At 47.4% G+C, this 22,652-nt stretch overlaps 9 protein-coding genes across 9 annotated transcripts, besides 1 other annotated feature; 7 read left to right on the top strand and 2 right to left on the bottom strand.

The window, feature by feature from the left end:
- Positions 1 to 49: 49 nt before the first annotated feature.
- Positions 50 to 2,950, top strand: TSTA_024030 (C6 transcription factor (War1), putative; the record flags this gene model as incomplete). The annotated part of the gene is made up of 3 exons (XM_002479459.1): positions 50 to 1,748; positions 1,808 to 2,310; positions 2,375 to 2,950. The coding sequence occupies 3 exons, from the start codon at positions 50 to 52 to the stop codon at positions 2,816 to 2,818; spliced, it is 2,646 nt and encodes an 881-aa protein (XP_002479504.1). The 3' UTR covers positions 2,819 to 2,950.
- Positions 2,951 to 3,181: 231 nt separating this feature from the next.
- TSTA_024020 (uncharacterized protein) lies at positions 3,182 to 4,525 on the top strand. Its single transcript, XM_002479458.1, has 2 exons — positions 3,182 to 3,512; positions 3,563 to 4,525. The coding sequence occupies exons 1-2, from the start codon at positions 3,279 to 3,281 to the stop codon at positions 4,466 to 4,468; spliced, it is 1,140 nt and encodes a 379-aa protein (XP_002479503.1). The 5' UTR covers positions 3,182 to 3,278; the 3' UTR covers positions 4,469 to 4,525.
- A 366-nt stretch (positions 4,526 to 4,891) lies between these two features.
- TSTA_024010 (ubiquitin conjugating enzyme, putative) lies at positions 4,892 to 7,004 on the top strand (the record flags this gene model as incomplete). Its single annotated transcript, XM_002479457.1, has 2 exons — positions 4,892 to 5,973; positions 6,497 to 7,004. The coding sequence occupies 2 exons, from the start codon at positions 4,892 to 4,894 to the stop codon at positions 7,002 to 7,004; spliced, it is 1,590 nt and encodes a 529-aa protein (XP_002479502.1).
- A 534-nt stretch (positions 7,005 to 7,538) lies between these two features.
- On the top strand, positions 7,539 to 10,051 carry TSTA_024000 (uncharacterized protein; the record flags this gene model as incomplete). The annotated part of the gene is made up of 5 exons (XM_002479456.1): positions 7,539 to 7,692; positions 7,743 to 8,657; positions 8,706 to 8,904; positions 8,955 to 9,764; positions 9,831 to 10,051. Exons 1-5 carry the CDS (start codon positions 7,585 to 7,587, stop codon positions 10,049 to 10,051), a joined length of 2,253 nt encoding a protein of 750 aa, XP_002479501.1. The 5' UTR covers positions 7,539 to 7,584.
- Positions 10,052 to 10,219: 168 nt separating this feature from the next.
- Positions 10,220 to 13,071, bottom strand: TSTA_023990 (CDF zinc transporter (Msc2), putative; the record flags this gene model as incomplete). Its single annotated transcript, XM_002479455.1, has 3 exons — positions 12,643 to 13,071; positions 11,392 to 12,588; positions 10,220 to 11,339 (listed from the first exon to the last, which is right to left on the bottom strand). The coding sequence occupies exons 1-3, from the start codon at positions 13,047 to 13,049 to the stop codon at positions 10,220 to 10,222; spliced, it is 2,724 nt and encodes a 907-aa protein (XP_002479500.1). The 5' UTR covers positions 13,050 to 13,071.
- Positions 10,431 to 10,565: a microsatellite.
- Positions 13,072 to 13,772: 701 nt separating the features above from the next.
- TSTA_023980 (beta-1,4-mannosyltransferase (Alg1), putative) lies at positions 13,773 to 15,218 on the top strand (the record flags this gene model as incomplete). Its single annotated transcript, XM_002479454.1, has 2 exons — positions 13,773 to 14,013; positions 14,074 to 15,218. 2 exons carry the CDS (start codon positions 13,773 to 13,775, stop codon positions 15,216 to 15,218), a joined length of 1,386 nt encoding a protein of 461 aa, XP_002479499.1.
- A 186-nt stretch (positions 15,219 to 15,404) lies between these two features.
- Positions 15,405 to 16,807, bottom strand: TSTA_023970 (acetyl-CoA-acetyltransferase, putative; the record flags this gene model as incomplete). The annotated part of the gene is made up of 3 exons (XM_002479453.1): positions 15,405 to 15,608; positions 15,662 to 16,606; positions 16,667 to 16,807. The coding sequence occupies 3 exons, from the start codon at positions 16,805 to 16,807 to the stop codon at positions 15,408 to 15,410; spliced, it is 1,287 nt and encodes a 428-aa protein (XP_002479498.1). The 3' UTR covers positions 15,405 to 15,407.
- A 331-nt stretch (positions 16,808 to 17,138) lies between these two features.
- On the top strand, positions 17,139 to 18,725 carry TSTA_023960 (ubiquitin conjugating enzyme (UbcB), putative). Its single transcript, XM_002479452.1, has 4 exons — positions 17,139 to 17,722; positions 17,820 to 17,884; positions 17,950 to 18,174; positions 18,240 to 18,725. The coding sequence occupies exons 1-4, from the start codon at positions 17,681 to 17,683 to the stop codon at positions 18,361 to 18,363; spliced, it is 456 nt and encodes a 151-aa protein (XP_002479497.1). The 5' UTR covers positions 17,139 to 17,680; the 3' UTR covers positions 18,364 to 18,725.
- A 571-nt stretch (positions 18,726 to 19,296) lies between these two features.
- TSTA_023950 (kinesin family protein (KinA), putative) lies at positions 19,297 to 22,644 on the top strand (the record flags this gene model as incomplete). Its single annotated transcript, XM_002479451.1, has 5 exons — positions 19,297 to 19,301; positions 19,399 to 19,415; positions 19,471 to 19,565; positions 19,615 to 22,046; positions 22,101 to 22,644. 5 exons carry the CDS (start codon positions 19,297 to 19,299, stop codon positions 22,324 to 22,326), a joined length of 2,775 nt encoding a protein of 924 aa, XP_002479496.1. The 3' UTR covers positions 22,327 to 22,644.
- Positions 22,645 to 22,652: the final 8 nt, after the last annotated feature.

Genomic DNA, 22,652 nt, shown 5'->3' with positions numbered 1-22,652 from the left:
CCCATTAGTGAGGGAGAACAGTGCAGACGAGTAACTCGTCACAAGCGGCATGGATATCGATCCGCGTTTGCGACCGAGCAATGACAACTTGAAGGAGAACAACAACAATATCTCTTTCCCGGACAGAGACTCATACTCGAACCCGCGACACCACCCACCATCGTATGCGCCAAACCAAGCGCTGGAATATGGTGCGCGACTAGATCACGGACGGGGTTATGGACAGGTAACATCGGAATCACCGAGTGCGCATCCGCAGCAGTCAACTTCAACACCTTCATCTACGGATAATCGTGTGGCGGAAATAGGCAGCGGATCGATAGCAGGCTACCTAAATGAGATGTCTATGGGAGCTTCGCACGACGAACATGATCCGAACGATCCTCTTGCCGACCTGAAACGACCGCGAGCATGTGAGGCCTGCCGACAGCTGAAGGTTCGCTGCGAACAGGACAACAATCATCCGTCGGGGTCTTGTAAGCGATGCGCCAAGGCGAATCGCAAGTGCATTGTCACTGCACCGACCCGGAAGCGTCAGAAGAAGACAGACAGTCGCGTGAGTGAATTGGAGAAGAAGATTGATGCTCTTACAGCTAGTCTCCAAGCGTCTAGGAGGATAGAAACCATGGCATCTCCAGAGGGGAGGTCGCAAGATCAGGAACTTGCTGCTGCTCGTCGATGGCTTGGGGGTGGTCCTCGACCACCATCGCTGCCACCGCTTGCAAAGTCAATTTCTCCTAGTACGAGCACTAAGCGTACAGCAAGTGGTGAGTTTAAATACTCCGCACCGCCTGGCTCGGTGTCTCAAAGCAGTACTTTCATTGCCCCAGTAAGTCCGCGCGAAGTCTCTGAAGTTTTGACACTAACATTCCAGCAGGCTCCTTCAGCGAACCTACCTAGCGAAAGCGTGATAAACAATGCGAACGAATTTACTGATGTCATTGATCGCGGGCTGATTGATGTTCAGACTGCCGTTGATATCTTCAACCACTATATGGATGAGATTGCCCCTAGACTCCCCGTAGTCGTCTTTCCCCCAGGTACAACCATGGCCTCTGTTCGGCGCAATAAACCTACACTTTTCCTGGTGATCATGGCTATCTCGATCGGCCACTTTCGATCGGAATTGCAAATGTCTCTAGTACACGAGGTGCATCGTCTCTTTGCTGATAAGGTCGTCATCAAGGGCGAAAGATCCCTGGAATTAGTACAATCGATCATGTTGGCATGTATCTGGTATGTGCCACCCGATCAATTCGAGGAGCTCAAGTTCTTTCAATTTATCTATATGGCTGTCGTTATGTCTCTGGACATTGGGATGGGCCGTGTTACGAGAAAAAAAGGCAATAAGCCACATGGGCTATTGCGAGAGATCATGGGCAATAGTTCGACTAGACCTTCCTTTGACCCCGATTCTGTCGAAACAAGGCGAGTTTGGCTAGGTGCATATTTCATGGCAGTCAATGCCTCTATGGCGCTTCGTCGGCCGTTGTTGTGTCGATGGCATCCTTATATGGATGAGTGTATTGAAATTTTACAAACCTCACCCGAAGCCCAGCCATCTGACCGCAATTTGATATATTGGGCTAAATTAACGCGTATTGCCGAAGAAATTGGATTTCAGTTCTCTATGGATGACCCATCTAGTAGTTTATCAATGAGTGACACCAAGGTTCAGTATGCACTGAAGGGCTTCGAGAGACAACTAGATGAGTGGCGGCGCGAGATCCCGCGGGACGAGTATACACGTGAGTTATCAAAGTTACACTTCGTGCGGTAATCCGGAGACTGACGCGGGCGTTTACAGCGATCCTGCGACAAGCGGAGAGCATCATCAATATCTATATGCATGAAATATCGATGCACACCGAACATAACATCGAGGACCTCAGCAATCCCTTCACGTCTGCGTTCAAGACCGATGTCAAATTCGATAAGGCGACTGCTGCTCAGATTGATGCTCTCACAGCCTGTCTGACATCGATTCATACGTCTCTAGACTGTATGCTTTCTATTGAGCCGGAGGTTTTAGTTACTCTACCCACGCATATGTATGCTCGTTCAGCATATGCATTCATTGCGTTACTCAAGATGTTCTCGGGGGTTTCGTCCAACCATGGTTTAGGGCACGTTTTCTCACCGGCCGATCTCAAAGTGGAGGAGTATTTTGACAAGATGATTGACCATTTAAAAATCAGTTCTATGAGGCCAGGGGGTAGAACAGCATCAAGGTTTTGCATGGTCTTGAACCTGTTGAAGAACTGGTTCCTCAATCGTAAGGGGGAAGCGTCTGGGTCGAAGAATGAAGAGGTGTGTTATAGCCATGGATCTACAACCTATTCTAGTGATACTTTGCAAATTAACACACAAACAGTCAACGTCAGCTCGCCCAAAAGAAGAGAACGACGACAGCCAAGGGCCGTCGCGAACAGCCACCAATGTTTCCTCTGCACATCAACGGTCAATGCTTGCTACCACTGATCCCGGCGATAAAAAACTGCCTTCTGTGACAAGCACAACTTCAGACCCCCAGCAATGGGCTAACTATAGCGTCAGTGGACCTGAAACTACGACGTCAAGCAGCTTCCTGCCTGAACAATACCAATTCAACCAAAACTTGAGACAAGATGTTGCTAACCCAATGATGAACAACGGCCTCCTTCCTGGATCACAAGCGGAATATGCAAATCTTGCACCTGACTTTGATTTCCAGATTCCGTTCAACGCGGAAGGGATCTTCTCTATGGGTGGTGGCATGCTTCCTGATAATGTGTTTGATTTACCGTTTGATGAGAATATGAACTTCTATCTACAGTGAATATAGGCTGGCCATGAGTTTTGTATTGGGTTGCTTTGTTCAAGATACCCTATGGAACAATTGAACCCACCCCGAGCATTACATAGACCAGGCGCCGGAGGGTTGCCTTATCTCTCTCATGCATGTTCTTGACACTTAAGACCATCTCCTGGGCCTTTATCAATAGTGTTGTATATATGCTTTACAGAATACAAACAGTACAATCCATAGCATATCTTGAAGGTCTAGAATAACCTGCATGGACGATCTTAAATGAGTCAAGATGAGTCTTGATTAGCACCAAATCATAATCGCAGTTGCGGGCCACAGTCAGGGCGGGGAAAATACGATAAATCAACAACTTCAGAATTTATCTATTCTTAGAGGAGCATATAAATTAAATATAAATTGGCTTGTCCATCATCTGGATGTCCTTCAATCTTCGACATCTATTATACATATGACTTAGCTGAGTACGACCATGGCAACAGACGCCGATATCGAAGCCTCAGTGTTTTCGCAGCTGGCAACGACAGCGTATGCCTGCTCATCTATGGTACGTCTCAATGGAGGAACGGCTAATTTCGTCTACCGGGGGATTCTATCAAACCCGGAGTCTATTGGCGCTAAAGATGAAAAGCCAAATGTCATTATCAAACATACGAAAAATTTCGTGGCTCTTAACCGGGAGTTCAAGCTGGATAGTGAGCGATGCGTATGTGAACTCTCTCCCACGTATATATTAAGTACTGATGTGCTTGATAGGTCTTCGAAGCCCTGGTTTTGAGGGGACTGAATACCTTCTCTCCGGCGCGAGACACATCGGTATCACCACCGATTACAGTCAAGACTCCAAGATTGTTTGACTTTGACTCCACAACTCACATGCAGATCATGGAAGATCTGCCCGAGTCCTCTGATCTAAAAACGTGGCTCTTAGCTCCGGACACAGGCATGCGTGTTGATGAACCAGCAGCAAAGGCAATTGGACATGCACTGGGTTCATGGTTAGGATCATTCCATGCATGGACAACACTCGACGCGCAAGCCGGCCTGAGGCAAAAACTGGCCAAGAACAAATCCATGCAACAGCTCAAATTTATTATCAACTATGACACGCTGATCGGTACGATTGATCAATATCCTCAAATCCTGGAAAGTAGTCGTTCGGTGTTCGAGAAAGTCAGAGCGCACGCCGCGGAAGAAATATCAGCACATTCCACTGAAAATAATAGTCATGATGGGAGCGATGGTTGGGGTCCTATCCACGGCGACTTCTGGACTGGCAACGTCCTCATCAACCACGCGCAGCACAGTTTATTCATCATCGACTGGGAAATGGCCCAGTTGGGTATGCGGGCATTGGATCTGGGGCAAGTACTCGCGGAATTATACAAAGTCAAACACTTCAAAAACAATGACGGCGGAGTCTGGATTATGGAAGGACTGATGGAAAAGTATCCATTGCTCAACGAGACGCAGGCCTTCCAGATTGCGGTGCATATGGGTGTTCATTTGGTGTGCTGGAGTGCTGTGGCCGGTGTCACTTGGGGAACAGCGAGACAGATCGAGGGTGCAATCAATATTGGACGGGATTTGATCACAAAGGGGTGGGAGAAAGACAGAGAGTGGTTTCTGGATGATGGAACATTGCGGCTGCTTTTTCGATGAGACTATATTAGGGTTAGGGCTATTGATAAGCAAAGATAAACCCGCATATTCCTTCCTTATTGGTTTTGAGCCATAAAGACAGAGCCCCAGTCAGAGCCAAGATCGCTGATAGATGTTTGAGCTGCGTGTGTAGATAGATAGAACGTATGGTGTATAGGTAGGGCAAAGAGAGGACGAGACAGTTGCTGCCTGAGGATGCTATGGGACGCTAGACCGGATCCAGAGAAAGCTATCCGGTAAGTCCGACTCAGCCTCTTTTCTGTTGTCTCACTGACTCGGTGCCTAAGCACATTAATAATCTCTTCTTGTATTTCTCTCCTTTGAGTCCATCTTCCTGATTATTATATTTTATCAGTATCATCATTACATTCATTCTTTTTTACTCAATCTGCTATTCATATTCAGTATATCACGGCCTTCAACATGTCGGCCATTGCTCTAGTCACCGAGCACCTCGTGCGACGCTCTGCAGACAGTGATCCCAGCGAAGGCCCTGCCGACCCTGATCCGAAGCAGCCTTTTCCTTTGATGGCAGTCATAATTCTCTATTCCACTCTTGCTATCCTGTGCGTGATTTCCGGATGCGTGGGCTACATCTACGGGAAAGTCGTGACGACGCTGGCCGCTGTCGAGGACCCCAATCCAGATGTTTATGTTCGTATCGACGATGACCACGCCCCGCTCAACCCTGAAATCACTGGAGATGATGCGGCCGACGTGCCTCCTCAAAAGCCCGTTACCAGCGGCCTCAAGAGCACCATCTCGCACCTCACTGCTCGTGCTGGACGATGGGCTCCATTCCGCGGTCTGCTCCTCTACATTTTGACCGGTCTCGCCATCAATATTATCACCTACCCTATGTCGGCAAGCTTCCATATCTATGGAAGTGCGTTCGCACGATTCTTCGCTGAAATTCTTCTGGCCAACTTGCGAGTGGGCTGGATTCATATCGTTATCTCCGAGCCATCTGCCAAATCCCTTTGGTCTCGAATCCCTTCATGGCGCAAGACATTCATGAAGATCGCCCCCGCCGCTGCTCTTCGCTCTCTTGCTGCCCAGATCGTTACTTTCGTTCCTCTCGTCATCGTATACAGCACTAAGGTCCTTGAGTACGGCTCCGAGCCTTCTGCACGTTCCCCCGCTGCTGCTCTTTCCGGTGCCTTCGGTCTCCTCGCACTCTTCCTTGTCCTCTACGTGCTGATCCAAATTCCCGCCGAGGTCACGTTTATCCGCGTTGCCGCTTCTATGCTCCCCGAAGATGACGAGACGATTGTGCCCTTCGACCGCTCCTTCGGTGGAAAGGTTACTCCTGAAATCATCGGTGGTCAAGGCAAGATCGGCATTGTTGACGCCTGGCGATCATTTAGCTGGGGTTCTCGTATGCGCTTCTTGGGTATTGTCGGCAAAGTTTTCCTTCTCCAGACCGCTCTTGGTTTGATGTTTGGTGTCATTCTCTTCGGCCAGATACTTTTGTTTTTCGGCAACAAGGGTTTTGACGTTACCGCGTAAGTAGGCAGAGCCCATCCCTGGTATATAATTGTACTCGTCTCTCGTATACGTCTACTTGGATTGTTTTTATACAGGTCATATCATCATGATAATTGGCTGTCGCTGTTTTATTTCTGCATATCTTCGTTTCTTTCCTAAGAGTGTATATACATTGAGAATGAACATGTCAAAATATAGCCAATAAAGTCTTATAAAATCTCGATCAAGTGGCGCGAGAATAGCCTCAGACGAAAAGTGGCGGTGGGACGCTTCCGGCACGAGCCCCGCGATGATTCTTGTTGACTAATGCGTTTGGCTGACTTCAGCCAAAGCCTATAGTTACTCGCAAGTTCCTCTTTCACTTTATCCCCGGAACATACTCACCCTAATTCCCTACTCGCGTAACGTCACCATTCTTTATAAAAACCCGCATTTGATCACGGCCGCCGCCGATACGATAAGAACTTATTATCGCCATCAATCTGACCCCGCCGAGAACCCGAATCGCATCAACAACCACGATATATAAGAACGAACGAGGATGGCGACCACTGCAGCTGGGCGCATGCTCGCTCGTCAACTGCAACAAATGCAGTCCGACAAAGACATCCCAGGTATCAGCTGCGGTCTAGTCGACAACAACGTCTTCGAATGGGAAGTCATGCTCATGATCTCCGACGACTGCAAATTCTACGGTGGAGGCTTCTTTCGTGCTCGACTCACTTTTCCCCCGGAATATCCTCATATGCCCCCCAAGATGAAATTCGAGACCCCTATCTTCCACCCCAATATTTACCCGAGTGGTGAAGTCTGCATCTCGATTTTGCATCCTCCCGAAGAGGATAAATATGGCTATGAGTCAGCTGCGGAGCGATGGTCGCCCGTTCAAACACCAGAGACGATCCTGTTGTCGGTGATTTCGATGCTATCGAGCCCTAATGATGAGAGTCCTGCCAATGTGGAAGCGGCCAGGCTGTGGAGGGATGATCCGAAGGAATTCAAGAAGCGAGTGAGGAAGTGTGTCAGGGACAGTTTAGGAGAGGATTAGGTTGGCCTATAAATCTGCATTATTCTCTTCGCTTTTCAGCCATCCTCATATGAAATTATGGACAGCGGCGTATGGTGTTTGTCGATTTATACGGACTTTTGTTTCTTGGGATTTCATGGAATGGTGTGTTTCAACAAGGACGCGGATCCTAGCACTACAAACAAGGACAATGCATATCAAGGACTCTGTGGTAGGTTTTCTATCTGGAGCAGAATTTACTCTCCTCTAGACTTCTCGGCTTATTTAGTTGGCTTCAGGAAGTTATGACTGTCAGCCCTAGTGATACTGTTTGTGAATTGAGGATTGAAGATGGTCCACAGTTACTAGACTCTATGCTTGATATCTATTATTCCGACACTTGTATAAGGACATTTGTAAAGCAAGCTGTGCAAAAATTAAAGATATATATATTCCTGAATTTCCAGGCATCAATGAGAATGTGCCAAGCCTTTCCCCGAATTGTTGCCTCAGGCTGAAAGAAACGCTTCTTTCCGCTCACGAAATCGCTTTCCTTCTTTATTCTTCTGGTCACTGTCAAAAAATGTAGAAAACTCACAAAGACATATCCTCGACTGTTGCAATGGGAGAAGCTCTCGATCTCAACCTCTATCCATCATGCTACAATTGCCTAAGCTGGTCTGACGACGGGGAGCTTGCAGTAGCAGCTGGAGACTTGGTCCATTTACAAGTATGTACTTACTCCTTCTTATAGCGACCAGCTAGCTGATAGTTCACAAGCTCCCCCAATGGAAACCCAAATATGTCCACCCTCTCTTTGAAAAAGAGAAATCCATGCCATGGACATCTACCAAAGTCCGAACCAATGTCTTCACCCACCAAGAATGGAAAGTCGTTTGGCCCTCCGGTAGAGATGAATTCTCTATCGGAGCCGAACAGTCACCAAGCGTCGTGTCTCAACTGGCCTGGTCACCCCCGGGGTTGGGGCTGCATCGGCGATGTGTGCTCGGTGTACTGACATCTAATCTGCTACTGTCATTATACGAGGCGGATGGACAGAGGCGGAACTGGTCTCGCGTTTGCATTGTGAATCGAGCCATTGAAAATTTCTTCCGGTTAAGAAACGGATCCGAAGATTTGCTCCGCAGGTCTCGAATCCGGTCTTTTGCTTGGTGTCCTCCCTTGAAGAGTGATGCCCAATGTGCCGGGGATGACCGCGCAGCCGTACGATGGGGTGAACAATTACTTACCATCGCCACGGATAGCAACGAAGTTATTTTAGTCCGCGTGAAACGAAATCCCCCATCAAAAGCTTCTAAGACTCAATACTCTATCAACGTTATAGATCATGTCTCAATGGGACATCTGGATAGGAAATATAGCATGGTTCTTAAGGGATCATTGTTCGCTGAAGCATTGAACTCCAAAGCTAGGATAATGAATGTCTCGTGTGGTCCTTGGAGTAGGGCTGTTGGTGAGGATAACGACTCGGAGAACTCCAGTGCGAAGTCCAGAGCTATGATCGCGATACTACTAGGAGGTAATCTACATTTGATCAATGTACATGCCGGGTTGAGTTCTGAAGACGAATCTGCGGTCTCACTTGAAGAGCATCTGACACTGAATCTAAATGTCTTGGCCTCTAATGAGTTGGAATCTATAAACTTTACTGGACCACTGCAGTGGATACCTATCGTATGTAAAGCTGCTATCTCTATCATGGTACAATACTGACGAGAATAGGACGAGTCGAGACTTTTACTTGTAGCAGGCTACCTTGGTGGGCGAGTCACACTTCGCTTCGATCAAGACACGTATATGAAGTCAATCATGCACCCTGCAATTGATGAAGGCAACATATTTTTCCGCCAACGATCATTTCATGACAAAGGATATAATAGCATGGGTACTATATATTATCAACATAACGAGCCAATATCAGGTATGCTTCTACCTAATTATGCTTTCATCATATCATGACTGACATACCAGGAATTGTATCACCGACATCATCCACAACCTCCCATGACACTCGCACAATATACCTCACAACACTTGGTCCTTTCTGCGAAGCAATCCTTCTCTCTACGATCGGGACACCACTAGAAGAAAGTATCTCCAGAATCCAACCGCCATGGGAGGATCAAATAGAGCGATATAGGCAACGATACGACATTCAATATGAACTAGGCGACATGAGCGTCGTACGAATATGGGGGCTCGCTACATCTGACGGCTGGACAGCTGTAGCATTCACGATGCATCCAGGAGACGTGCTCGAATACACGATTCGGGCCGAGGAGAGTACAATTATTTTGTTCACGCCGCCGGAGCCTGGTGCGGTGTTTCCTAAACCTGTCAATTTATCTGATGAACTAATGGCCATGAGACGTGATGATATTTTGCATTATATCCTTTCTTCATCCGACAAACTTCGCAAGAATGATCTGCGGTCAGCCAGGTTGATTTACTCAGCATGCGTATGCGCGATAAACGTTAACTATGGCAGACAACAGGAAACAGACAAAAACGACGACTTGCTAAACCTAGCCCATCGAGCACTAACACATCTCTCAATCGTTCTTGAGCTTCCAATAGACGAGGAAATAGCATTCTGTGACTTCAATAAACCGAGCACTGACGCTGTACTTGACGCCACACCAAAATCAGCATCCATGCTTGAAAGACCAGCAGGTTGGATTTACGAAAAATGCAACACTTGTTTCCGCCGTGGAAAGGGAAATGTAGGCTTGAGCTGGCGTGATCAAAACACAACCATTTGCGCAAATGGTCATACTTGGAGTTCGTTCTGTCCTCCCTTCCCAAAAACATATTTATATGACACTAATCTGTGATGTGATGGAAAAGATCGATGTACCCTGACATTCCTCGCAATTCAAGAACCATACATTTCCATGTTCTGTTCTAGATGCGATATGAATTTTCTTTCTCGAGATCAAGGCATTGATTATACTTTGGAAGGTCAGCAGCAAACTGCCCAGGCCAGGAATGGCAAGGAAGTTTATGATTTGCTTTATGATCGATATGATACTTGCGCGTATTGTGGGGGGAAATATCAGGATGAATAGACAGGATACTTTTGTAGACTCAGTTGGTGGTGGTTGCATCGATTTGATCTGTATATCTATTGATATCTACCATGCATCCAGAAACCTTGAAAGCAAGGAATAACTCTCTCTATTGGAGTATGTGCGCTCATCTCTTTCCACTCGTATACTACATACTATACTACAAGATTATTTAATATAAGACGACCGACTTCCTATCGTACTCCCATTGCTAACACACCAACATTTCCCTTCACCTTCTCTTTCGACCTGAACGACTATATCCATGTTCTTCTCGCTTAGAAACTCGACGGTTCGTCTCCGAACGTCTTCGAGGTCAGCGTTGCGGGATGCGATTATGTGGATCATGCCTAGAATTTTGGGTTCGGAGGAATGTTTGTGGTGATGGCTATGATCGTGGTCATGATCATGCTCGTGGGTGTGGTCATGATCATGCTCGTGGGTGTGGTCATGATCGTGGTGGTCGTGCTGATTATGATTATGTGAGTGACCATGACTGTGACTATGATCATGACTATGTCCGTGTCCGTGATCATGTCCATGGTCGTGGTCGTGTCCAGACGACGCAGAGGTATCATCCAACCAAAACTTAGGGACCGTATACCCTACCACGCCTCTTAGCGTACTCACTCCTGCGAGTGTATCTCTCAGGTTATACTCCACATCGGCTGGCATAGCAAGCAGCAATGACGACGCTGTGCTCGACACAAGAGGAACAGCCGACGCAAAGATAAGTATTGCGATAAAGCAAGATGCAAGAGGATCGAAACCAGACCAGCCGTAAAAGTGTACTAAAATAGTAGAAATGACCACCGCGACAGAACCGAGTGTATCAGCCATAATATGTAAGAAGATTCCGTGCATATTCTCATTTCCATGGGAATGGTCGTGACCATGACCATGACCATGATCGTGGCCGTGCGCGTGGCCATGGTCAAAAGCCATAATACCCACAAGATTGACAGCAAGACCAGCAATACTGACAACAAGCAGTTCCTCAATTCTTCGCATTTCACTTCCTGAGGTTAGTCGCTCTACTGCCTCGTATATGATCTCCACACTGATGATCATGAGAAACACTCCATTGGCGAACCCGGACAGAGTGTCGACTTTGCCATAGCCATATGGGAAGCGGACGCTCGGATGCCATCGACTCATTACCGAAGCCGATAACCCAACCACGAGGGCGAGGCAGTCGAAGAACATGTGAATACTGTCACTGAGAAGACCGAGTGATCCAGTGACGAATCCGTAGGTCAATTGAATAAGCATAAAACCAAAGTTTAGACTATCGGGGATTAGTTGGTATGATCATAAGGCACGAGTAATAAAAAGCTTACCACATGAAGTAGAAGATTTTTCGAGAGTCTTCCTTTGATAGAATGCTGTGTAGAATTGGCCACGACTCCCCCTGCTTCAGAAGAAATTTCGTCACAGTTGATAACTCACTTTTGGCCGGTGTTATTTCGCCAGGTTTCGGATCATCGAAAACGGCTGCGAAATAACACAGAGCAGCAAGAATCGACCACGAGAAATGTGCAATACGACTGCTCTCTTCATGAGGTACCGCACTTGTAAAGACGACAACCAATGCCGTTGTGACAAAACCTATCTTTCGCCGCGATCGGAGTCCAGCCGGGGAAGAAAATATCATGGAAATCGCAAAGGCGAGGGCGATGAAGAGCGTGTTGATTAAATCTGATATGCCAAACGGTATTTTGGCAGCACGAAACGGAGACACCAACATACAAAACAAGCCAACCACTCCGCCAGAGGCTAAAGTTAGGTGGATGTCTTCAGAAGATGATATCAATGGTCCATTTGATAGGGCAGACGCTTGTTGACTAACAAGAACCATAAAACCATCAACAAGTTGCGAGACTGAATTGGCGTCAATTTTCTGTACTGCCGGAATGGAGTCTCTTGGTGTCGCAAAAGGGGGACGAAGAACGAAAATCGAGACAATTAGTGCAATATATCCACGAAACGGTTGGGTATCAATGGGAAAGTCATAACCAAGAACATTCAAAACAAGAAATAAAGATAAAACAAATAAGGACGCCTTCTTATTCCCCAGCCTCTCGCGCAGCTTGCCACTTTTCCATTCGATTTGAAACACAGTGGGAATGCCTGCTGCATAGGTCAAACTCAATGCGAGCGCCACCATAGTGCCACCGATAACCATGCCGGCGTATATTGGCAGTAATAGAGATAGGGTGCGTAAGAAAGCCTTTTGTGCAGAACTAGCGCTGAGCTGTAAACCGGGCGCGTTCTGAAGACTTTGACTAGCGCGTTGTCGCCGGAACAATGCAATACCAGCAGTCGTAAGCATGATGACAGAGACCAAAACCAAGGCTCTCCACCATACTGTATCAACTGCAGTCTCTGGAGAATAGGTCTTGAGGAACTTTTGCTTTGCTGCTGCGGTCTTTAGCATTCGCCAGACTTTATGGGAAGTCGGCGCTGTGTACTGTCTCATATACCACGATAAAAGCGACCAAGGAATACCAGTTAGAATACCGGTTGTAATCTCATAGCTGTGGACAGTGTCAGTAGCATGTTACTTGTTACAACACTGATGTGTAACTAACCTTATGGGTGTGTTGTCGGATCCTTGAGATGGCGTTGTGTAAGCATCGGAACTTTTTGTTCCTGACATTTGAGATTCCTCTGAGTCCTCTACATTGGCGCCGGTCACTGAGTATGAAAGCCCATGACCACAACTGTGGTTGTGGGAATGGGAATGGTTATGATTCGAGATCAGGCTAGGAGTACGACCATGCGAATATGAATGCTCTGTGTCGTGATGGTGATGATCATGGCCATTGGCAACGTGTTCGACAGGTTCAGATGACTCCTGCTCTTCATTCTCAATAGTCGGGGCCATCGCCGAAGAAGGCAATTGCGGCCAGTTGCCAGATCGCATATGTCCACGCGGAGGTCGTCGGCTATGCCCGAAGGAGCCCGTAGGCATGTGTGAAGGTCCGGATATCGACATCGTTTCGCAAATCAGCCGTGTGAGTACAAAATATCACGGACGAGCTTGTGCGCACACAATCCTATCTCAGTCAAGACATCGGTTCGCTCGTAGACGGATCGTCCGAAGCGGGGGCCCGGTAGTTAGTCTGTGGCTCGGACACGGCGGCGAAGAAGCTGGGCAGTGAGAGACTGAGGGAACAGGAAGCGTTTGAACTACTGAATCATGTCACCCGGCTGAATTCATATATGAAAATGCGAATTGGCAGTTTTCGTGAAATCAACCCCTGGAGAGTAGCGCCAAAGAGATCGAAAAAAGGTCCGTCGATGGGAACCTTAGAAGATCTGCCGCAGCCAATCAGAGAGTTTGTTTCATATCTTGGCATTGAAGGTCACGTGGATTGATGCGCAAATGCCCTAACCCTAGCCCCTTTACTCTCAACGCATTAGTATACATAAGACGAGGACGATCCTTTTATATCGTAATTTATCGCGAGTCATCCTGACTAGACCGGGCCAACCGGCTACTAGTATGTACTGCAAAGTAGTTTGAGCAGCCAGGGGAGTGTAAGAGCACAGATCGCCAAGATGGTTGTCGGATCTCTTGGCGTGGAGTTCTCTGATTGGTCCAGAGTGTAACCCTGGTAAATACCTGTGATTGGCTGCGCCATCTAAGTAGGAATCGTATTTAAAGCAACTCCATCGCTTGCAACAATACTCAACCACGGGCGCGCAGATCGCAGTCATGATCGAGACGGCCATTAGCATCGCCTTCTGGGTGTCTAGCTGTTTGACACTCCTCATTATCGCCTTACCATCACAATATATTCCGCGGCGTGTACGACAAGAAACAGGCGGCAATGGCAAAGAGAAGGTTACAGTTCAGATCTTGGTCTTGGGAGATATTGGGCGCAGTCCGCGCATGCAATACCATGCATTAAGCATTGCTCGCCATGGAGGACAGGTGGACATTATTGGATATCAAGGTGAACAGGAGAAAAACTTGTATGTTCTGCTTTCAAAACATGTGCTGATATAGGTTCTAGAATCCGATCCTCATCCTGAAATCACATCCCACTCAAACATTACAGTCGTTCCTCTGCCGCCGCATCCGGCCATCCTCCAAACCAACAATAAGATAGTATTTCTCGTCTTTGGGCCTCTTAAAGTCCTCTTTCAAATCCTTTCATTGTGGATATGTCTCGCATACCGTACAAAACCCGCAAAATACTTACTCGTTCAGAATCCTCCTTCTATACCGACTCTCGCCATTGCTTCCGTCGTTTGCTTTCTCCGACAGACAAGACTCATCATTGATTGGCACAACTTTGGTTATTCGATTCTCTCGCTGAAGTTGGGCAATCGACATCCGTTAGTTGTGATCTCAAAATGGTACGAGAAGTTCTTCTGTGGATGGGCAACTGCACATTTCTGTGTCACGAATGCCATGACTCGTATCTTGAAAGATGACTTTCAAATCACAAAAGCTCCGATCTTGACACTACACGACCGACCAGCTAGTCACTTCAAGCCTATCCTAGACGAGGAGGAAAGAACACAGTTTCTAGCTTCTTTGAAAGAGGTGGCAGCAACTGAAGCTGAGTTGGCAACTGGAGATGTGCGCGTTCTTGTTAGTTCGACATCTTGGACTCCCGATGAGGACTTTTCGGTATTGATAGACGCCCTCTGTCGTTACTCTGAGATCGCGACAACTGAAAACACTGCATTGCCGAGCATTTTGGCAATTATCACGGGCAAAGGCCCCCAGAAAGAGATGTATCTCAATGAGATCTCTGCTCGTGCCCAAGCTGGCAAGCTTGAAAAAGTGGACATCAGAACTGCTTGGCTCAGCACACTTGACTACGCAAAACTTCTGGGTAGCGCATCATTGGGTGTCAGCTTACATACCAGCAGCAGTGGTGTTGATCTACCTATGAAGGTGGTTGATATGTTTGGTGCTGGTTTGCCGGTTGTCGGATGGAATCGATTCGAAGCTTGGCCGGAGTTAGTTACGGAAGGCGTCAACGGACGAGGTTTTGGCAGCTCAGAAGAACTAGCGAGTCATTTGACAGACTTGTTCGGGAATCTATCGAAGCTGGAAAATCTGAGAAATGGTGCTCAAAAAGAGAGCCTACGAAGATGGGATCAGGAGTGGGATCCTATTGCAGGACGACTACTTGGAGTGACATAGTTTCAGAACGGAGGCTTTCTTACATAGAGCTATCTCAGGAATCCTTGAAATACAGAGCCTCTTCGTTGGTCACATTGAGACATTCATACTACTTGGCAACAGCAGGAAACATGATACTGATAAACCGTTATACATTTCATGACATGAAAAATGGCTATGAGAGAAGAGAAATATACAGCTTTTACGACACTATTCAACCTGGTCCAGTCTCTGAACCACCACAGCTGTTGCGCCTCCGCCACCATTACAAATGGCAGCCACGCCATACTCGCCCGGTTGTAGCTGATGAAGCAAAGTGGTCAGGATCCGAGATCCTGAGCTGCCAAGAGGATGGCCCAATGAAATAGCTCCGCCGAGAGGGTTGACGCGGGCATTTTGAAGACCGAGAATCTGTTTCTGATTAGCCTGGAACTTGTGATCAGAGAATAATGGATCAAACATACCTGTTCGTTAGCCTTGATGACGGCTGCAAAGGCTTCATTGAACTCCCAAACAGCAACCTGGTCCTTGGTGATGCCGGCTCTTTCAAGTGCAATTGGCACGGCCTTGGCCGGGGCGGTAGGGAAATCAGCAGGGTCGTGAGCGGCGTCCGCAGATGCGACAATGCGTGCAAGCACTCGGCTTCCAGATCCATATTGCTGGGCAAGTTCCTTGTTCGTGAGCACCAAAGCTGACGCACCGTCGTTCAGGGTAGAAGCATTTCCGGCAGTGACTGTTCCGGTTCCATCGCGGATGAAGGCCGGCTTGAGACCCTTCAACTTCTCTATCTGCAAGCTTTCGAATCCCTCATCCTTGGAAATGACCGTTTCGCCCTTCTTGCTCTTGACGGTGACTGGGGCAATCTCGTCGGCAAATTTGTTTTCCTTCCATGCTGCTTGGGCACGCTGATACGATTGAATGGCATAATCGTCCTGTTGTTCGCGAGTGATGTTGTACTTAGAAGCAGTCTTCTCAGCACATACACCCATATGGAACTGGTTGTAAACATCCCATAAGCCGTCCTTGATCAAACCGTCTTCAACCTTCAAATTTCCAAACGCCGGTAATTGACTGGATCGTGGCAAATAGTATGGAACCTGAGTCATACTCTCCATTCCTCCAGCAACCTGCGCCTCGGCGAGTCCCAGTTGTATATTCTGAGCGGCAAATACGACTGCCTTCAAACCGGAAGAGCAGACTTTGTTTACAGTGATAGCCTCAACCGTGTTTGACAACCCAGCGAGAATTGCTGCCTGGCGCGCAGGTGCTTGACCGGAATTCCCCTGTAGTACCTGGCCCATGTAAACATCTGTGATCTTTTCGACGGGAATATTCGACTTTTCGATTGCGGATTTGATAGCGACGGCGCCGAGTTGGGGTGCGGATAGAGAGGCAAGCGAGCCGTTGAACTAGAATACGATCAGTATACTTAGTCGAAAATATGACATTTGGTTGGATTGAGTAGTTACCTTTGCAACCGGCGTCCGCGCTGCGCTCAAAATATAGGCATCTTGAATATCCTTTGCCACTGCCCGTGAAGTACTAAACGATCGCTTTGGTAAATGGGCCGCATGAAGCGCAAGGCGGCTGGCTGCTCTTGATGCTTGCATGATGATGGGTATCTGAAGACTAACAAGAACGGAAGAGTGACTACTGTATCACGGAAATATTCAAATAGTCAGACCCAAGCAGAGAAGAATTAGAATGGTAGCAGTAGTATGTAGACAGTAAGGAAGTTGTCCAGAGAAGTATGTTATGTAGGGAATTGTTCCGCCCTGTATTCCGCCGCCGATGGCCGAAATAACCGAGGCTTTCCGCTAAATCGGCCTTCTACTCGCAAACCGCCTCTTATATCGATGGAATATTCCATGGAGAAATCTAGTCTTTTGATTTTGAGATCACTCATCTGCATATATATTTTCTGTTCATAGAAGACGCAGATTGTACAAAGTAATGAATGGCTCAACGTCACATGCGAGATAAGTCTTATCGCCGCTTCCCCTCTGCCGGCCGTGTGCCATTCTGTCCATGGAATAAGCGGATAAGTACGGAGTACATCGCATCAATATTTGCTGCAGACGCAGTATGTCATTTACTGTTAGATTTTTGTATAAGCTCAATAATCCTCCGATGGATCGAGTGTCAGACAATTAGTAGAGCAGAGTGTCAGTAATCCACCAATCGGAGAAACCTGCTCACGTGCCTACAGCTTCAAGTGATCGCTGATTGGCTGAGAATCGCATGGAAGTGATGCGATCGATGCCTTGGTGCCTGAGAGCATCCGCTCAGTCATACTGATTGACAGGACGCCTCCGCTGTATCCATCACCTTGGAAGCCATTATCAACCCTGCCACCTCGTTCTCCTGCAAACGTCTTCGACCAAGCTTTCGAAGTATACCATCCGTGTTCTGCTTTCTGCTACCGTTCTTTCGAATATTCGAAGCACTTGCCGCTCCATCTTGCTCATCTCGAACCCTCCGCAATGTCGACATCTGCTCGCCGTCGCTTGATGCGTGACTTCAAGGTTCGTCTCTCCTCTCACTGCATGGTTGTCGTTAACGGCTTTACCACTTCTTATCTTAATCTCTTGCTATTTTCAGCAGTAGGCTAACAACATGCAGCGTATGCAAACAGATCCCCCAGCTGGTGTTTCTGCATCTCCCGTCGCCGACAATGTCATGACTTGGTATGATCAACTCTGAGACGACATCCGTTATCACACCGAGTATATGTTAACGATGTTGCGTATAGGAATGCTGTTATTATCGGACCTGCCGACACCCCCTTCGAAGATGGAACCTTTCGTCTAGTCATGCACTTTGAAGAACAATACCCAAACAAACCACCCGGCGTCAAGTTCATCAGTCAGATGTTCCATCCGAACGTCTATGGCACTGGTGAACTGTGTCTGGATATTTTACAGAACCGTTGGAGCCCCACGTATGACGTGGCCGCGATCTTGACCAGTATCCAGAGGTGAGTTGACCAAGACGATTCTCTTGGTCGCATAGAAGATATGTCTAACGCTCTCTGTTGGCTAGTCTACTCAACGACCCTAATACCTCTTCCCCCGCCAATGTCGAGGCTTCGAATTTGTATAAGGACAACCGCCGTGAATATGTCAAGCGAGTCCGTGAAACCGTGGAGAAGAGCTGGGAAGACTAAATTAGGAGAACACCTCGCTACCCGACAGCCTGTTTCTGGCTACATGCTTTCTATTACGCTGTGTGCTCTTTCGACCTCCTGAATAAATATTTCCCAACCTGAACAGCTTCAGTTACCATTCGGCCTTGCACAGCGCGGAGTTTATGGCGTGATTCACCGCGGCTTGTTTACATAACATGTTTTCCTTGTCTCTTAGTCTGTTTATCCTATTCGACCATGAGCTTCTTGTAATCTTTCATTCGATTGATATTCATGTGGTTAACTGCCTGACATTTGCATCTGTTTTGTTTGAGTTTGCTTACGTTAATGAAGATATTTTGACTCAGTCTTATTATTGACATAGCCTTATAATTCCTCTTCAATTCATAGCATAATATCAATAGCATCTCCAGATCATCCCATAACAGACCGCGGACATGCCACCACGATCCTGATGCGGGACGACATTCGCGCTAAGCCTAAACAGGGTGTTGACTCCACAGGTCAATCGGCATCAACAACCAACTTGTTTACTCTTAGGCCCAACGGTGCACTGCTGCTAATCCACCAGATTCTTCGTGACGTCTGTCGCTTGTCCCCTTCCCCATCAATCTCAGCATACAACCTGTGTCCTGGTATAGACCAGGACAAGCAATTTCATTGTTTCCATCTAGCTCCCGTTCGTGTGTTTCGTCTTTTGCGCACGTGAACCCCTGACGGCTGATACCCGTATCAATTTCGTTTTCCGAATTCGCTTCTTCGACTACTTCTACAACTAGGCGGTTCTGCCGCGATAATCGTTCGACTTGATATTCATAGGTGTTGGATATCTGTTATTTTGGAATTTTCATTTGGTCCAGTCGTCCTTCCTCAGGCTTCACCCCCCGGCCGGGGTTGCGTTTCTTATTTGTTGGGTTTTCCGAGATTTGAGCGGTTGCTCACTCAAGTTTCAAGATGGCGTAAGTCAGCTCTTTTTCTACATCAAGAGTCTCGATATTGGCTGTTGAGCCTTTTTGCCAATTGTTTGGCTAATTCCCGCCTATGCAGTTCATCCAGTTCCAATACGATCAAGGGTACGTATTCACCGAAGGAAGTAAAAAGAGCTTTTATTGACGAGACTGGCCACAGTCGTCGCGAGGTTTCGACCGCAAAATAAGATCGAACTTGCATCGGGAGGAGAACCGATCGTTGAATTTGAGGCAAATGACACCTGCAAGATTAATGTAAGCGATGCACAATCATCATACAACTCTCGGCCTAACCACCGTCTAGTCTAGGGAGGGAACCGGCACGTTCACCTTCGATCGCGTGTTTGGCATGGACTCTAAGCAGACGGACATCTTCGACTTCTCGATTCGATCAACAGTCGACGATATCCTCAATGGTTACAATGGAACGGTCTTCGCTTACGGCCAGACCGGTGCTGGTAAATCGTATACCATGATGGGAACGGATATTGACGATGATATGGGCAAGGGTATTATTCCACGAATTGTCGAGCAAATGTTTGCTTCAATTCTCACGAGCCCCAGCAATATTGAATATACCGTCCGAGTTAGTTATATGGAGATTTATATGGAACGCATCCGAGATCTTTTGGTCCCGCAACATGACAACCTGCCGGTCCACGAGGAAAAGTCTCGAGGTGTATATGTCAAGGGTCTGCTAGAGATATATGTTTCCAGTGTCGACGAAGTTTACGAGGTCATGCGCCGTGGCGGAGCAGCCCGAGCTGTTTCGGCAACCAACATGAACCAGGAGTCGTCCCGCTCCCATTCGATTTTCGTTATAACTGTCACGCAAAAGAATGTCGAAACCGGATCAGCTAAGAGCGGTCAGCTGTTTTTGGTGGATTTGGCAGGTAGTGAAAAAGTTGGCAAGACTGGCGCGAGTGGACAGACGTTGGAAGAAGCCAAAAAGATCAACAAAAGTTTAAGTGCACTCGGAATGGTTATCAACGCGCTTACTGACGGAAAATCAACGCATATTCCGTACCGTGACTCGAAGCTTACCCGTATCTTGCAGGAATCGTTGGGAGGTAACTCCCGGACAACACTCATTATCAACTGTTCGCCAAGTAGCTACAATGATGCCGAAACGATATCAACGTTGAGATTTGGTGTTCGTGCTAAGGCTATTAAAAACAAGGCAAAGATCAACGCGGAGCTAAGTCCTGCAGAGTTGAAGCAATTGCTACGGAAAGCGCAAGGCCAGGTTACAAACTTCGAAACATATATTTCAAATTTGGAAGGCGAACTGCAGTTATGGCGTGCTGGTGAATCAGTTCCTAGGGAACGTTGGACCCCAGCAATTTCAGAGACCATAGCCCCTAAGCCCCGTCCTGCCACCCCTTCGCGCCTGCAGACGGAAATTGTGCGCGCCGAGACACCTAGTCGACCTGATTCGCGGTTAGGAGATCGCTCTAGCACACCAAGCATTGTTCTAGAAAAGGATGAGCGGGAAGAGTTCTTACGCCGCGAGAACGAACTGCAAGACCAAATCGCTGAGAAGGAGTCTTATATTTCCACCGTGGAGCGAAGTCTTCAAGAAGCCAAGGAAGAATTGAAGAATATCAAGGAGTCATCCACTCGAACTGGGAAAGACAATGAGAAACTCAACACCGAAATGAACGAATTGAAGATGCAGTTGGAGAAGGTTTCTTATGAAAGCAAAGAAGCTGGTATCACTATGGATAGCTTGAAGGAAGCGAACGCTGAATTGACTGCTGAGCTGGACGAAGTCAAACAACAGCTTCTTGATGCACGCATGCGTGCAAAAGAAACTAGCGCAGCTCTCGACGAGAAAGATAAGAAGAAGGCTGAACGTATGGCAAAGATGATGGCAGGGTTCGATTTGAGCGTGAATGTGTTTTCGGACAACGAACAGAGGTTGAAGATGCTAATAGAAAAGGTCGACTCGCTTCACAAAGTTAGTGCCGCTGGTGAGGCAATCGCGCCCGATGATCTCCTGGAGCTGCGGGCTAGCTTATTAGAAACACAAGGATTCGTACGACAAGCTGAGCTTTCGATGAATGACCGAAGTGAAATACATGAGCTGCAGGACAGCAAGAGATTAGAGTTGGAAAAGAGGGTTGCTGAGCTGGAGGCCGAGTACGAGGAAGTCCTGAAGCGGAATTTGGGCGAGGATGATGTCACTGAGATTCGGGAGAGGTTGGAGAAGCTGTATATCGGACGACGGGACGCTGAGGCCAAGGCTGTTGCTGAGCTCAAGATCGAGTTAGCTCGCAAGGATGAAGAACTACTTCGGTTACGTCAAAACCTTGCGGACTCCGAAGTCAAGGCGGCAACAAACGGCAATGCCAGTGGTACTGTCGCAGTCACCAACAAGACATTGCAGCAGCAGATTGCGGATTTCGACAATATGAAAAAGTCTCTCATGCGCGATCTTCAGAATAGATGTGAGCGAGTTGTCGAGCTGGAGATCTCTCTTGATGAGACTCGAGAGCAGTATAATAATGTCCTCCGTTCCTCGAATAATCGTGCCCAACAGAAGAAAATGGCTTTCCTGGAACGAAACCTTGAGCAACTTACTCATGTGCAGCGTCAATTGGTCGAACAGAACAGTAGTTTGAAGAAGGAGGTCGCCATTGCCGAACGCAAGCTTATTGCGCGTAACGAGCGTATTGCTAGTCTCGAGAATCTGCTGCAAGATAGTCAGGAGAAGCTTACTGCAGCTAACCATAGGTATGTATATATTGATCATACCCTGGAAGTTCAAGCGCCTAACAATTATTATAGATTCGAGGCACAGTTAACCGCAGTCAAAGAGAGACTAGAAGCAGCCAAGCAAGGCTCAACGCGCGGATTGGTGACTTCAATGGAAGGAGCATCAGGTCTCAGCTTCGGCGGTTCACGCATCGCCAAACCGCTCCGAGGTGGAGGTGGTATCGATGTCAACGGCTCCTCTGGAACATCACAACAAGAACCCGCAAAGCGAGGAAGTTGGTTTTTTGATCGAAGATAAATTCCTTGACACGTACAGACAAACTTATACGACGTGAAGTTCCCCTTGCATTGGTATAGTCACGGTTTCTGTTTTTGAAATATTCTTCATTCTTTCATTCCTGGTGTTCTCATTTCACGTTCATAAACACCTCAGTCCCGTACGTTTATAACTGCAGTAGAACGAACAGCCTCTCCATTCGTCGATACATTTTCTGCCAAGGATCTTTTACATAGTCTTCAGAATACCCATCATATATATCGATTACATTATTATGTATATCCCTCCAGTTGCGGCTACTCTAACATTTAGCTGAATGATACTCAAGTCGACTCGTCCATGATATT

Source organism: Talaromyces stipitatus, genomic scaffold (assembly GCF_000003125.1).
Source record: "Talaromyces stipitatus ATCC 10500 scf_1105507295541 genomic scaffold, whole genome shotgun sequence".
Taxonomy (NCBI): domain Eukaryota; kingdom Fungi; phylum Ascomycota; class Eurotiomycetes; order Eurotiales; family Trichocomaceae; genus Talaromyces; species Talaromyces stipitatus.
This window is presented reverse-complemented; position numbering and strand designations above follow the sequence as displayed.

Excerpts from the sequence above, each read along its gene's own strand:
- TSTA_024020 (XM_002479458.1), top strand. The coding sequence starts at position 3,279 with ATGGCAACAGACGCCGATATCGAAGCCTCAGTGTTTTCGCAGCTGGCA. Across the intron at positions 3,513-3,562 it reads AGCTGGATAGTGAGCGATGC|GTCTTCGAAGCCCTGGTTTT; the intron begins GTATGTGAACTC and ends TGTGCTTGATAG.
- TSTA_023960 (XM_002479452.1), top strand. The coding sequence starts at position 17,681 with ATGTCGACATCTGCTCGCCGTCGCTTGATGCGTGACTTCAAG. Across the intron at positions 17,723-17,819 it reads GCTTGATGCGTGACTTCAAG|CGTATGCAAACAGATCCCCC; the intron begins GTTCGTCTCTCC and ends AACAACATGCAG. Across the intron at positions 17,885-17,949 it reads GCCGACAATGTCATGACTTG|GAATGCTGTTATTATCGGAC; the intron begins GTATGATCAACT and ends TGTTGCGTATAG.